The 15,808-nt window shown below is 36.1% G+C and overlaps 2 protein-coding genes across 3 annotated transcripts; both read left to right on the top strand.

Moving 5' to 3' along the window:
- The first annotated feature begins 465 nt into the window (after window positions 1-465).
- LOC149730683 (uncharacterized) lies at window positions 466-12,973 on the top strand. The gene is made up of 5 exons (XM_089884960.1): window positions 466-594; window positions 3,528-3,660; window positions 10,322-10,518; window positions 11,544-11,644; window positions 12,616-12,973. Exons 2-5 carry the CDS (start codon window positions 3,639-3,641, stop codon window positions 12,836-12,838), a joined length of 543 nt encoding a protein of 180 aa, XP_089741086.1. The 5' UTR covers window positions 466-594; window positions 3,528-3,638; the 3' UTR covers window positions 12,839-12,973.
- Window positions 5,566-6,643, top strand: LOC149730684 (uncharacterized). Of its 2 annotated transcripts, none has more exons than XM_089884956.1 (3): window positions 5,566-5,889; window positions 5,961-6,062; window positions 6,228-6,643. In XM_089884956.1, exons 1-3 carry the CDS (start codon window positions 5,678-5,680, stop codon window positions 6,475-6,477), a joined length of 564 nt encoding a protein of 187 aa, XP_089741082.1. In that variant the 5' UTR covers window positions 5,566-5,677; the 3' UTR covers window positions 6,478-6,643. The 2 variants fall into 2 exon arrangements, with proteins under 2 accessions (XP_089741082.1, XP_089741083.1); XM_089884957.1 differs by having other exon boundaries at window positions 5,568-5,889; window positions 6,231-6,618.
- Window positions 12,974-15,808: the final 2,835 nt, after the last annotated feature.

Genomic DNA, 15,808 nt, shown 5'->3' with positions numbered 1-15,808 from the left:
TGCTGAATACAATATGCAGTTGAAGGCGGAACCGGTGAGAACATTTTAGCAAGAGTGTCGAATCTAAGTAACCCGTGCAATAACGCATGAAAACATACTAATATTTGGTGTATAAGACGACGCACATGTTATAACTCGATGATAAAAAATGTTGTATGCTCACATCATGTATGCCTAGTGTAAAAGAAGACACGCATGTTCTGCATCGACAGTAAGCTTAAAGTGTGAGGATATATACCATGCGTTTCTGGTGTGTAAAATGCTACTATTATACTCAATGTGCGAAATTCATTCGATATACCTCTAAAAGAAAACACTTTAAATGAAGCGGTAGTGTGAGTATGAAATTCACATACCACTCACACGGCTTAAATAAAACCTGGACGTCACGCCCAATTAAACATTCAACCCAACATTTTCGTTGATTACCTGCAAGCGCTTCTGCCCTTTCGTCGAAGTAGCAACGTACGAGTAATGCAACTGTTTAAAGAGTCACAGCTAGTTACATGACTGCCGTATCCAGTTATAGGTTTTGTGGCTAATAATCTGTAGTATGAAGACGACGAAACTGGAAAGCACATCCAAACGTAAATGGTAAGTAAAATTATACTAAATATGTACATGTTGTTTAAGTTAAAAGTAGCGTTTTGGAATTACCAAATTGCTGTCAGTCGTAGTTTGGAAGGTTTTATACATAAACATGCCAATTTACTGCCACCAGAAATGATTATGCAATATTTGAGACATTGTATATGCAATTGTTGAAGTATCATATGCGTTCACAATTTGTCAAATTATAGATCAGTTTTCGCCACTATAATTTTATATTGTTATCCTTGTTCGATTGATCAAAAGGCGTTGTCACATCAAAGATTACAGACATGCAATCACGAGAGAGTATGAATTAAAGGATATATAGACGCTCCTATATGATAAATAAAACATAGGCTTTTTAATTTACGCTGATTTATTCTGTGGCTACTTAACTAAATTGAACATTTGATTCGGTTTGAAAAGGGATTTTTCGATAAAGAACGTAACGCGCTATTCCAAGAAATCATTCTTTACTCATAGCAAAGAATTAATGCTATTGTTTAAATACGTGTAATGTTTCTATAATTTTGATACAAATATGCCCAGCGTTAAGTTATAATGAGGGTGTATGCTTTTACACCAGACAAGCGCAGTGTATTGATACACTCAATGCTTATTGTCAACATAAGCATGCTCTTATACCACAAGACAGACGTTGTGTATTTGTTCACTTTTCAGTTGTTTCATATAGTGGTGGGAGACGGGGCAACTTTAGAATACAATATTCAAATGTCCTGATTGTGTTTTAAACAATTAACAACGGTCTATGGGAGTCGTAAGGATACGCGGTTTTATAACTCATCGAATGTTATTTGTTTACTACCACATGAAAAGTGAACATAGAATAAAAAAGTGTGCCATCTTTCCCCACCCAAATGTATGTTTGGCTGATCATTATATTGCCCACCCCTTGCCGGAGACAAACATATAGCATTGCCATGGTTATCCAAAGTTGTATAGTGGAGTGGGGAAAGATGGGACACCTTTAGTACATAATATCCAAGTATCCTAATCGTGTCTGTAGGAGTCGTGGGGATATAGTTTTATAATTCTTTGAATGTTCTTTGTTTACTGATAAACGGAACAAGAAAATACAGTTTAAAGGTGTCCCATCTTCCCCCACCCTACTGTATAAGATATTTATAGATATTGATATAACTCTATGGGAAGATATCTCTAGTAAGCCGTGCCAACCCCCGTAACAAAAATACATGGGATTTCACGAAGAGTTATCTTTCATTTCCCCGAAACTTTAGTTTCTTGAACTCGAAGCATGTACGTTTGGTATTTCTGTGGTGTTTATGCACACCTGAATTCTACGAAACGCGGATTACTCGATATTAAGGCTCACGTTCGCTCTGACAAGAGAAAATGTCAAATTCGTTTTAATTAATTGGAATGTATATAAATGCGTATTGAACTTTGCGTCGGTTATATGCTTCATTTCATCGCCAACTTTAACGCATATTATACAGCTTATTTGATAGGTTATTGAATTTGTTTTTAATAAGTGGATTTTTTGTATGTTAGAACCTTTTATAAACTTTTTAAACGTGTGGATCCTAGTTTTTTTTCGAAAAATTACGGAAACAGTTTGCTTACAGATAATACCACCCGAAAGCCACCGTCGTTATAAACACATGGAAACGTGCGAGACAAACTGGTAATGCATGTGGGAAAGGCACGAACTTTGAGTTTAAAAGGTCGTCCGTCGAATGCTGGATGACAACAAGGGGATTAAACTTCCGCAGTTTCTGAGAATTTTTAAAGTTTCCACCAAACTAATCTAGGATTAAAATCTGTTCAAACAAAATCCGGATTCCCACAACGCAATTGTTTGCTTATAGTTCCCAAAACCCGCATGATATGAATACGTGCAGAAACTGCTAGTGCAAATGGCCCTTACACTATAGGGTATTCAAAAAGTTGACACCTGAATCATTAAACATGAAATGAAACCGGTAATCATTTTATTTTTGTTAAGATTCCTCTTCTTATAAAACTTCAATGTTCAATTCTTCGTCAGGGTGCGTTATAGTAAATCGCGAAGAATAACGAAAAATTATTTCGCCACTGTTAGAGTCAATTCGTAAAACTACAACTATGAGTTCTTGGTAACTAAACATGCGAATAATTCTGTAATATATGCAAATTCGATAGCGCGAACGTTTATAACTTGTCCATGCAGAAAGGTGCGTAACAAAAGAATACGATATTCCGATACTTGAAGGTACATTTTAACTATTTTATTATTTAATTTCCGCTTATTATCCACTTGGGTGTTCAAAAACTACCAGCGTGATTTCTTTAACAGCAACGCACCCACAAGATTTCCATCCACATACATTCCAGTCACGACACGAATTTTTTAGTCAATGTAGCACATCAAATTTTACGCTCCTGCCGCCCGTATAAATCACGCCATACATAAACAGAACACCCATTTTACTGAATACACCATATTGTTCTATTTTAATGGCGATTTTAATTGGGCAAGGTCACGTTTAAATCTGGAAAGCTAACCCCGCGTTCTATGTGGTCCTCGCCCCGTGTATATTAACCCAAGCGGAAATTAACTGAATTAAAATCTGCCTTATCTCATAACACGTCTGCTCATCAACTTCGGCCTACAGAAACAAGACTTAATATTAGATTTACCAAGGTATTTTGTTTGCTATCGAGCGGCCTTTCTTGGTTTACTTTTCTGTAAAGTCGTATTAAAAGTCTTTAATCTTACAAACAGTAACACGCTGTCGTCATATTAAATATGTGAAATGCAAACGAGAGAGGATTAATATATAACCCACGTCGTAACCTTTTATATGATTCATTTATTTTGCAAGTAATAGGTTAATCTTGTGTAAATGCAAATCGGGAATGACAAATACACAGATGACTTTAATACTTTTAAAATGATTCATTTATTTTGCAAGTGATGTCTGGCTCCTTATGGATCAATATGCTTCCGGAGGTAACTGGCTTGTGGGAAAGGATGATTCGATCCTGTTTTGGAAACAGGAAGTCTCCGCCTGCACCTGTTGATTATGATTCAGCTGCCAGAAACACGTAAGACATTAACTGTTATTGGACAAAGCTGCTATTCATTGGATTTGCACCGAAGTTTTAAATCATATATCTTTTTTGAAAGAGAGGGTTATATGACGTTAGATCTTATTTAGAGCTATTTTTGTTCTATTGTGTCCAGGGAACGGTTCTCACGGACTAAATTTCAAAATTATTACATCCACACGAGTGTGAAATTAAATTTACGATACAAATTTAGATCCTTAGTATAAAACCATGAGAAAGTAAACATTTATAGGAAAACGCTGACCTGTCTAGTATCGTGAAAATTATACTCTACAATCCATTTTTTGGAACGTCTAATTTATTATGTTACGTAAATTTTTTCTGGAAAAGTAAAAAGTTACGAGAACGTGTTATATAACTAAAAGTTGTAACTGTAAATACAAAACACCGCAAAATATTGTTGCAGGTAAATTATATAAGACGCACCTATCCTTGTTGCCTAAACAAATTTTATCTTTGTGGGGATGATCGTGCACGTAGTTTAGCTCTGTGGTACAAATTACATGTCATGATATAAGTACAATTATGTTTTCTAGAAACACAGATAAAGTACTTATATAACCGTGAACCCGTGAATCACGGTTGTTAGCCTTTCGTGTCCGTTATATAATGTATATGCCTGCATTATATGTGGGCATGGCGACTATCGTTATCGTGTTTATCCTATAAAATACAGAGCAAAATGGGGGCCGGGGTAGCGTGTATAGCAAGTTCACGTCACGCATGTTACTTTGATAAAACCACAACGTCACGCCTTGATCTTAATCGGCGAGGTAATAGTTGTTCAAAGTAACAACCGGTAACCATCTATATCCATCATTAAAAGGGTCACGAACAGGTTATGAATTACATGATTGTAGATCCATGGTAGGTTTGTTATGGTGGAATATAAGTTAGATAAGAACGTCACGAAAGATTCGCTGAAAAAGACTATCTCCGTTTACCGGCTAAAGAAGACAGAGGTGCAAAGTCTAAAGCTCGTCAAGCGCATAATATTTCACTGCTGTTTATACAAATTCGCATAATAGTGATTTTGGTTGTCGTCATCATAACTTCCAATTACATGTTGCAGTTTTGATATATTAGGGCAGAGCTGGTGGACCTTGATAGTAGGTAAATCGTTGCCGGAATATATGCATAGTAATTGTCAGCACACGTTCAGATAAAAACGTTGGCGTATATGCGGAAATATGTCTTTTACGCTATTTTGCCAAATTTGTTTAGGTTCATTTCTCTCTTTAAACACCACCAAGATACTTTTGTTTTACAAATCTTTTCTGAATATAATGCCCTTTGTCGTAAATTTCTTTATAAAATAAGAAGGAAGTAAAATTAAATTGAAATGTGTCAGAATTCGGAAAGATAAATATAAGAGCACTTAAATGTAAGTAATAGCTACATTGTCAAACTATTGATTCAGTGCTTTGTGTGTTGATTGTTGAGATTAATTAGAAATACATTGGTAGTGTGTAAATACATGACGTCCTAATCTCTACTTGATGAGTCATAACGCCGGCGTCCCGTACCGGTCAGATTACGAAACCTGCTTGTGTCTGAAAAAAAACGATAGGACGTTCAACGTACATCCTCGTTTCGGCGTGTTGAGGTGCAGAGGCAAGTCATGCATGTACTAGCTTGCACTGTGCGGTTGCTATTAAAATATAATGCGTTTTGGGCTGGCGTGAGCGTGTAAAGACGCGTGTGAAGATTGTTATCATTATTCGCGTGGCAAAAGAAAAATAAACTTTCGCGCCTTAAATACTGGTGCGTGGTACTACAGGTGGCAGAGCATCGACTCACCTGGTGCTTATACAGCAACACACATGGTCTGAGAGCATAAAGAAAAAGATTAAGTATGTTTAGCCAAATATTTGTAGAAGAATGTATGTGAGGTTATATTGACAGAAAGAGTTTTAAAATATTGAAATAATTTAAATATTAAAAATAATGGTGTTTGCTTTTTTTTAGGGTAAATAGTTTCAATTGTTTAAAAATGTATGCGGGTGTTATGAGCATTAGACTGTCTCCATTAAAAACTTTCTGCCGTGATGTATATCGGAGTTTGCATAATTCAGCCAGCAAGCAGGAGAAGTGTAAACATAATGTCAACGTACATACGAAACTCCTGGTCGTGTTGTTCATTCTGGTAATATTTATAACCAGCTCATCGGCGTTACCTGTTACGGTCGGAACACAAGAATCACGGTAAGTCAAAGTGCTAGAAGTATTATTTTAAGCCCTATGAGTAGTTTTTGATTTTACAACCATTCGTTTAGGGTAATTCCCACAGCCTCTTACGTCATTGGAAAGAACTCAACATCCGAAATTTTGGCGGATGAAACCCCCTTGTTGAGCGAGGTCACAAAGACAATTATTCGGTAATTATCCAGTGATTTACTTATTATAACTAAGGAAAAATTAGATTTGGGTATTTTTTTACAATAAGCATTGTGCTTTGACACTCAAAAAATAAATTTCATATTTACAATTTGTCCGTATTTTTAAAGCTCTTTTTGCACTATGAAAAATTAAATTTTTTGCAGCAGATCCACAAAACGTACCGGCCGGCGTCGAGTAAACGCGCGGCGGCGAAATCATTGCCGAAGGATGTGCAACAGTGGGTGCAGAATCAAGATGCCAGAGAGGACTCCTGGAATTCCTCCGGATCAATATTTATTCGCTCTTAAAAGTGCGCAGTATCGGCAACGTAAATGCATTTATGAATGGCTGATTATTTTTAATGCTATGAACAAAACGAATCTTTCATGCCCACGCGGTTGTTCTAGCATTTAAATTTTCTCGGCGACGAAATTGTTCCCTTTACGCTCCAAACTGCCGCATTTTTTCTTAGCTCCCCTGCTGCAACAAAGTTAACTAATTACCCTCGAACGAAGTAATTAACCCCGACCATACTTACTGGTCGCATAAAAACACACTGTGCTTTTACCATTTATCTCTCATGAACTGTTACTTCTTTTCTATATACCAACGGTGCTGCAAAGATAATGGTGACCGAATGGTTGGGTCAACGACCTAAGGTTACCTTTGCTTTGTAGTTTTAGTCACATGCTTTTATTTGTCGACCATACAGTATATTATGCTGTGATTGGTTTAACTGTGGGTGTGGCAAAATCTCCCCCACATGCATAGTTGACATATTGATGTGAATATGTGGTCGTTTTATATCTATGTTGTAATTTGCACATTCCATATACCGTACACCGTACTTGCATGATGCGCGTATAAAATAAATATGAAACGTGGTTCATATAGCTATGTGTATTCATTGCAACCTAAAAAGTCAATTAAGAAGGAAAAGTTCTCCTGCTACTGCTGTTTGTATATACCTATAATATATAAATAAATCAAGTATATACCGGTTGTTAAAAGCAATGTAAGATTATACTGTTGTTATATACACAGTTCTCAAATAAACAGCTTCCACAGGAAAATATACACCATTTAGACCTAAAAGTCTCAGACCTATAAACAAAAGAGGATTGTTTTGCGAGGTAAACAAGAAAACTTTCAATGCGTTTATAGCTTTTGAAAAGGTTGTGTGTTTGGTTTATTTATAGTGCTAATAATATATTATCTAAGCCGCAATGACATAGCATTAGCTTCCGCGTATTGCTATTTCTAACACTTACACAAGCCGAAACTGGTTATTATGAAAACTAGATTGTTTATATTGAGACGCGCGTTAATGTTTAACCATACACCGATACAAGTAAACACCAGATATAAAGTTTGCGGTTGTTGCGCGGCCTACACTGATGTGGCTGTATTTGTTGAATGCAGATTCACCAAACAAAACGTTTCTTCTGTACACAAAACATATATAAAAACCTACTATATATAGTAGGGTGGGTATTTAAATATTTGGATCGTGTTTTAAACAATTAACAACGGTCCATGGAAGTCGTGAGGATACGGTTTTATAATTCTTTGACTGTTCCGTGTTAACTACTAAATTGGACGAGAAAATAATATAAAAAAACGTTCCATCCTCCTCCATCCTAATATATATTGGTCGGGGTGAAATACATACTTAGTTTGTATGTTTCGGTTATTAACGTTTAATTTTTCAATGAACATTCAGCTTATTTAATTTTAAGTTTTATAATCAACCCTTATACACATTCTTCATACGTTAGAGCTAAGTTAACATAAAATCGGTAAATTGCATTTCCTCGTATAACCAGCGTTTGCAGTTACAAATATCTTTAGATTATACGTAAAACTTCTAAGCTTACAGAAACGAGGTGTGTACTAGCACAGTAACGTGCTTGTCCCGCCATAAATAAATAACACCCCTCCAAACAAGTAAAAAAGCGAATTAAACACCGGTAAACTATAACTACATTCTAAAACATACAGTATATGCTTTAAGCATTCATAGAACTAGCATTTCTAAGAATAGCAGTTGTATATTACACGATTGTTGGAAAGAATACACCTACCATTTAGAGTTGTTTAAGGAGCATGTCTTTGTTTGCTACGTGTTCCCTTTAACATAGAGACACCAAGCGGACGAAATAATCGTGCGAGAATTCATGGCGGAAATTCCGCCTGTGATGCTGTGACCTATATATGGGGATTTCGGCAAACCTATAACCATGACGTCCATATCTGCACGTAGTGTCAATCAGTCCCTTCCCTATGATGGGTGTTGCGGTGTTTTGATGTAGCGGCGCAATAAGGAGTGGGCTTTAGACAAGAAACGAAATGGAGAATTGGTCTCTAATCCCGATTCTTCGAATACATTTGCACGTCCCTAGTTCCGATAAATACGCGTGACAGTTACATGGTTTCAGCATGCTGTGATTGTCAACACAGACGCACACGAGAGAGGAACAGTAAAATTGAGTTGATTTTATCTCAGCGATCAGTCCTAGGGTTACATGAGACATTTAACACGCAAACAGAATAAGGGGGTGTGAAACGGAAATTGAATGTTTATAAACCATATCTCTCTTTGTCACATATGCTGGCAGACACAATGGTATGTAATTTATATTCGACCAAACCCTAAAACCTTGAACTTTGAATTTATTTGTAAATGATGGTTTTTATATTATCAATTTTACAACGAAACTTTTGTCGTATAGGCATTTTGCTGTAAAATTTAAAAACAATTAAGATTATTCTCCTTTTTTTTAATGAAATTTTACAAATTTAGTTTAACATATATAGTCATATATTTTAAAATAGCTTCGTTCGCAGTTAAATGTTTAACGTGGCTTCAGTTCATAAAGATTTGATGGTCGCCATACTTTCTTCAGGAGTTTGCGGTTAAATATATATAAGAAATAAATTATTTTATTTATTTTAGTTTTTTTAGAATAACCTCCAAGGTCAACGGAAATTAATCGCTAGGATGCTTCATTTAGTCAACCATTAAAAATCATTTCCAGTTTCGAAGGAGTGTAAACAATAAAAAAATCGAGTTTGCTCTCAATAATATGATAAACGTTTATTGCCACACGTTCTACAACGTCACGCGATGATGGTGCATTTGGAAACCGTTCCTATTTTGCCAACGTCATGTTTATGATTGATGTAAAATATTTTTCACATTAAAACATGGGCGGGAGAAAATGATTTCACGCAAGCAAATGAAGTCTTTACGTCTTAAAAAAATATTGAATGTTTGCGCAGCATGGTATGGTACATACGTGATATTTATCGAATAATAACGGACTCAAAACTGTATAAATTTCAGACTCATTTTTCTCGCTCGCTTATCCGTGTGGGGCTGTTTATTCCGGATACGTAGGACGTTGTGCTGATATCAAGTGAAATTTTATTGTTTAATGACAGGCAGATTATATTGGTTTACCGGTATTTCCAATCGCATTCCGAACGGTCCAAACGATGAAATCGTATTGGTAAATAAAGATGGCCGTTGGGGGGACGGGTATATATACACCGGCAAAGCAAATGTCTGTTTAAACAGTGGTTTACCATGAGTGTCTACATTCAAATTTAGTAATAGGCTTCCTTCACACGCGATGTATGAGACATCAAATGTGTGAGCTCTTAGTAAAGTTTTTAATCTTTTAGTTGTTGTGTACGTCATATTGCCAAGATGGCGATGTGTGATAATGTTCCCTATATCTGTCAGAAGTTTAGGATAAGAAGTAAAAACACTTACTAGGAAATCGAGTGTTTAAAGCATACACTTTAGCGTTGTTTTGCTTATATATAGTTTATTTCTGTAATTTGGCGTTTTGGGCAAACACAACAATCATTGAATTAGACATCATCTTTTGTGGTTAAAACATACAAAGAAGACAGATTTGAAATAGAGTAGGACGGGGAAATGGGCGCCTTTTCATTCTAGTTTCTTTACTCATCCGATAGTTAACAAAAATCCTCAAAATAACTATAAAACCGTACCTTTACGACCACCATATACCATTGTTAATTGTGCAAAAGACGATCAGAATATTTATATATTATGTGCTACAAGTGTTCCATCTTCCCCCACCCTACTATATATTATTACGTAATGTTTACGATTGTTCGAACAACATTATAAAAACAAGTACTACCCGCATACTCTTTTTTAAAATGGCTTGTTATATAAAAGTTCTTTGCGGGTAAACGCATTAATTTTAATTTTTCTTTTCAGACCCAAATTTTAAACCGAAACTGAAAGGACCGAAAAACAAAATTTCCCCAAATCTTAAGAGAAATACGATTCTATCTGTAACATCAGGTTTTCTAATGGCAATTAGTAAAACATTGAATGCGGTTGTTGTATTCGGGGTTCTATGTGCACTACCGTGTGCCTGTTTCGAAAATACTAATGGAATCGCTGCAGCTGAGGTGAGACCTTAAATTTGACCACGTTTTATGTCGTGAACAAATTAGACAAATAACCCTAAAACCATTTCTGCAAGATATAATCATAATCTCATCACCCCAAAATGCTTAAGCATGTTTTCGAGTAAAACACGATCAAATCATTTATGCGGAACTATATTTAATGCCGTTACTTTAAACATTACACAGATTTGATTTCTTTCTCGAGTTTACCCTTACACGCAGATATGCGGCGGAAAATTTGAAAAGAGAAAATCTTGTAAATATGCTTAGTACCTAACGAAATTAGATTAAATTACGTCGATGCGAATGACAAACGTAATCTTTATTTTAGGTGTGGGCGTCTAACCGTGCATTGTAATTACCGGATACTGCTGTGTGTATTTTAAAAATCAACTGTAACAACCGGAAAAAGTTCAACCTTTAATCGGCGTAATAAATTTCATTACATACATTATAACGAGCAATTATTTGCAAAATAGCTGCCAAACTAGTTTTTCATGCGCTAAGTATTCCGTTGGTGACTCACTGCACGATGGTGATGTAGCCTTTCGTCCGGTGTGCTTGGCGCTACTGGCCACCACGTAGTTCTATATTGAAGATACGATCGCTGCTGTTGCTTGCAACCGATACTCACGCAGATTCGTTTGTTACGGTATCTATCGCGGTTTTACGCGGCGTATAAAAAACGAATGAGTCATTTTAGAATTAATTGTTTATGTTTCGATCGAAATGACACATTGACCGTGACCCTTTTGATAATCTTATGCTATTAATGTTTGAATATTTAAATATTTGTTAAAAAATCGTTTCCTTTTATTCCGGGTAACGTCATATAGGGTTATCGGCAAAATCTGGCCTAAATCACAGGTTCTTAACGTACCCTCATCCACATAGAATAGAATAGGCGTCATGAGAATGGATTTTCGCCTTTATGTCATTGCTTTGACGTTGTGAGAATTAAAAACAAGACATTTAAAGTTGAAACGGTCCGGGGAAGTCCACACCTAACAACAATATTATTACAGGAAGTGGAAGCAATACTCCCACGTATTTGTCGAGTCTTTGATAAAGAGGCCGCCTCTACAATTGTACTATGCCGGCGGATATACGAAACCATCTCTCAATGGTGAGCCATCATGTTACATCATATTTAAGTCATGTTGCGAAATAAAAAGATAATGTTGCGCAATACTTATGCGACGGTGAGTAATCGTGTTGTGCCACTTCTAACCAGCTGTTAACCGGAGCTGGTTTATGTGGTGGGCGCGAAAGGTTTTTACAAGAGCCAGGTGCTGTTCATTTATTTAGGCTTTTAAAAGTGGATTGAAAGTGGTTGTCAGGAACCCAGGGCAACACCACTTTTAGTCTTGATTTACCTCATACAAAACTGTTGAAAATTCTCAACGGACATATAACCTTAACGTAAGGTGGTGCTAATTGGCCAATGTCTAATTACTTTGGCATTTTGTCAATGGCCACGCAAGTCACGCCGTTCATTCATATGAGTCACCGTCTGGATGTGAATTAGCGTACGCCGGCAAAATAACCAAACTAACTATTTCCTCAATCGATCTTATGGTCACGTAATATCGTTATAACAATCTTATCAATTCAAAAATCTTGATGGAATTTCTTTTAACCTTTTCTAAATAAGACTAAATAATTATAACATATAACTTCGCAGACGTCGATATTATGCAATGTCATCTTGCCATTTGTTTGCTTCGTTCGTCACCATATGACGTCACAAAATGACGTAGATATGACAACAAAGATATGAGAAATTTAAACAATAATCGTTAATACGCAATGTGAAAGAAATCGTTAAAACGCGTGGTTGCTAAACCGAAAATACAGTAAAGTCACACTTATTTTTATGCCCAATTAATTAAAAGAACTATGTACTTGAAACAAATTCCACCAACCTAGCCCTGATTCCCATGCATTTTATAAAATCTTGCTTCCTTTGCAGAGGCTGATGATGCCATTTTGGCAAAATATCCAACAAAACACAATGTTCGTTGGGTCTGTTTTTTGTCGGTTGTAATATACCTTGTGCATAAATGTTTGATAAAATAAAATTATATATTTGTTTAGGACAAATGACGATGAACAAACCCACTCGGATATGTCACCAATGAAGGAAATCGCTCCAACATTGGAGTACTCTGATGTCGTGAACGGGAAATATTTCGTGAAACGAAACCCAGATGCGGAACTCATTAAAATGATGCGGAATCTACGAAGGAGGTCACGATACAAACATCTAAGCGACAAAGTTCTCCGAAAATTGCTTCTCAATTATCATAGGCGTGTGTGATGTTGTTACATTGGTGTTTTTGTGGACTTTTCTTTCTCGTGGTAGCGCTACTGCGAACAAGTTTTTTAAAAATAACGTACACTTCAATCGCTTTTTTATAAAAATTGTTAACCTGTCGATGTTTTGAGCATTTTTTTGAAAATACTAACTCTAAAACATAGACCACATAATTTCCCCCTTATTTATACAAACTTAATATTAGATTTTGAACCCGCTGTCCGGCGTTTTTATTGTGTTGTTTTCGTTAATCTTTGTATACGTGCTTATGTTGTTTAATTTATTGCAATATACCCTTTTTGTATTTTGTCACGCATACCTATAAAAGTCTTGCTGTTATCATATAATTTACGCTCGCAGTGTAGAATACGAAAGTTATACAGCTTAGGTTCAAAACTGGCCAGGTTAGTTCAAAGGCATAAAGGTAATGGGGACAAACACCAAGGCTACCAACTGTTTAATTCGTTATCGCAGGCTGAGCTTCCATAAAGTTTTCATAACTTATCGCAATTGTGAAATGTTTTGCAAAAAGCTGAAATTCCAGTTGCCGTACCATGGTCTCGTCGCTTTTCCGGAGATCTTAAGAGTTAACGTTGCGGCGCCTTCTAATACGGGAGCTTATTGCCGAGAAGGCTCAGCTCCCAGCATGTCATGTTCAACCACCGATCATTATCAACACGATGAATACAAAACAAATGCAAGGCATGTGTTCTATATTTAGCAACTTCTGGCAAAGGAAAAGAAAGGTCGAACAGATAAGATCTCTTGCTTCGCTTCAACGCTGTCACCTTAAAATTTCAAATGTTTAAAAATGCTACCACGAATTACGTGTGGTATTTTCGTGAAATGATTAAATTCAAAAACGACGACATTTTGTTTCTTTTTTTTATGTTTATCAACTGCTTACGTGGGTTTTAATCTGGCAACATCAGGTTTAATTTGCAACGAAGCATTTAACACATGAATGTAATTCACACTGACAAATAAAAAACTATTTATTTTAAATTTGATTTATGTGCTAAAGTAAACGTACATTTTTATTTATTTTAATCTGGGTTTAAAGTGTAATTATCTGAACGCTATTCTGGTAAACTAAACTTTAGGCCTATGGCAACACTAATAATTAAAAGCTCCTTTGCAAGGCGTCGTTTCTTTCCTTCGTGTGTACAACGTGCATCAGCTGGTTAGACTCGTGTGGTCGCTTTATAGTGGGTTGTAACGATCAGATTTTATTGTTTAAGTGTAAGATTCAATATGAAAATGTTGTGAACTATATAATTCAGGATTGAAAGAGGTTAAATAATTTGCAACGCAGAATTTTCTATCAGCAGTTAAATGTCAACTTTATAAAGGCGAGTGTAAACGTGAATTACTCAAAAGGCGCATCGGAACATTAGAAGAATGATCCAATTATGTGGTATTTGTAATATCGATTAAGCTCGCTCGATGTTTCGATAATTTTCGTTGGTGTTTCGTTGAAAAACCGAACAACGTCTTTGCATCCTTTATCATCTTGGCAATTCGTTTTGTCTTTCGTCATTATGACGTGACATTTTCTATAAATCCGACGTCATAAAACCGCCGACGTCATTTTCCAAAGTTTGTATTAAATGACCGAGAATTTGTAATGTAACAATGTAAAAGATAGATCTGTCTTTGTCAGAGATCGGTTTCGGGCGTCAGTAACGGGACATATCGTTTGGAATCGCATCAAATAACTCGGTCAATAATCCTGCAGTGTTTTTGTTTGCCTGACTTTGTCAGGTTGCACATTAAATGTCTCACTCGACAGCGGTATGTGTTGTATACCCAGAGCTTGATTTTTTACACCAAAACTGCTGAACTACAAGTTATTTCTGGTAAGAGGGGAATTAAATTGCGAACTGGAATTAAAACGCTCAACACCGAAATGGCAGGTTCAGTGGCCACGCCTTAAACTGACGCTGTTTTCCACACATTTTATCCAGAGCCTGTCTTTAACGAGTTTTGTTGTTGATTCTCTGATTTCTGTTGTTTTACTTTCGAAGAGTTGTATAACATAGTACGTTCTGTTTTATTATTATCCAGTTTCCAAAAAAGCGTTGGAGGGGTGCAACTAAAATCCAGATATGTGTTTACTATCACGCTTAAGCTCAACGATTTACTAGATATATATAACTTTCATTTCGTTGCCTAATTAAGCCGTTAGTTAGGTCACATAACACTGCATGGGCATTCTATATAGGGCATGTTTTCACGAAGTTTTTTTCAAGGTTTAGTGCTCGTGGGCGGGAGTTTTTACTTTTCAAAGATATATCTCAACACTCGTGATCTGTAAACATACGTCATAGAAATAAGGCCCCATCTTATTTTTTTGATTCAATGACGTATTGATACGCAATCGAATACGTGGGTGCGTCTTTGGAAAAATTTTAAAACCGTATTCCTACGACTCCCATAGACCGTTGTTATTTGGATATTATGTGCTGAAAAAATCGTCTTCCATCCTACTATTTATCGTCGATTTAAAAGCGGCTTTTCGATTTAAAATCGCCTAAGTAAATGTTTATCGTGAAGTTTAATTCAGCCTGCAAATAAAAACTTGTCCAATAGCGCACTCTGGTGATAAGATATGGAATAGACACGTTGAAGACGTTGTTTTGTTACATTTGTCAAATACGTTTGTTTTTTTAGTATATTTAGTGCAAAAACCAACGTGACGTACGGCCATGCGTTAGCAATATGTTCTTAGAATTTTTGAGTCGAACTTTCTCCCTTATTTAGAAATATAATCTCCCCCCTAAGTACGATACATATCTTTAGATATACGCTGACAGATTTAATAAGCAAACACGTAAACAAACAGGTAAAAAGTACGTCAGAATGCAAGATTATGATCTACCAACGACACTTGACATCATGGCCGTACCCTGCACTTGTTGATGAACGAACAGCACATGTACAAGCGTGGCGATGACACAGTTTGTTTTGAAA

The sequence above is a fragment of the Ciona robusta genome, chromosome 9 (assembly GCF_009617815.1).
Source record: "Ciona robusta chromosome 9, ASM961781v2".
Taxonomy (NCBI): Eukaryota; Metazoa; Chordata; class Ascidiacea; order Phlebobranchia; family Cionidae; genus Ciona; species Ciona robusta.
The sequence above is the reverse complement of the archived record's forward strand: the minus strand, read 5'-3'. Positions and strand labels throughout refer to the sequence as shown.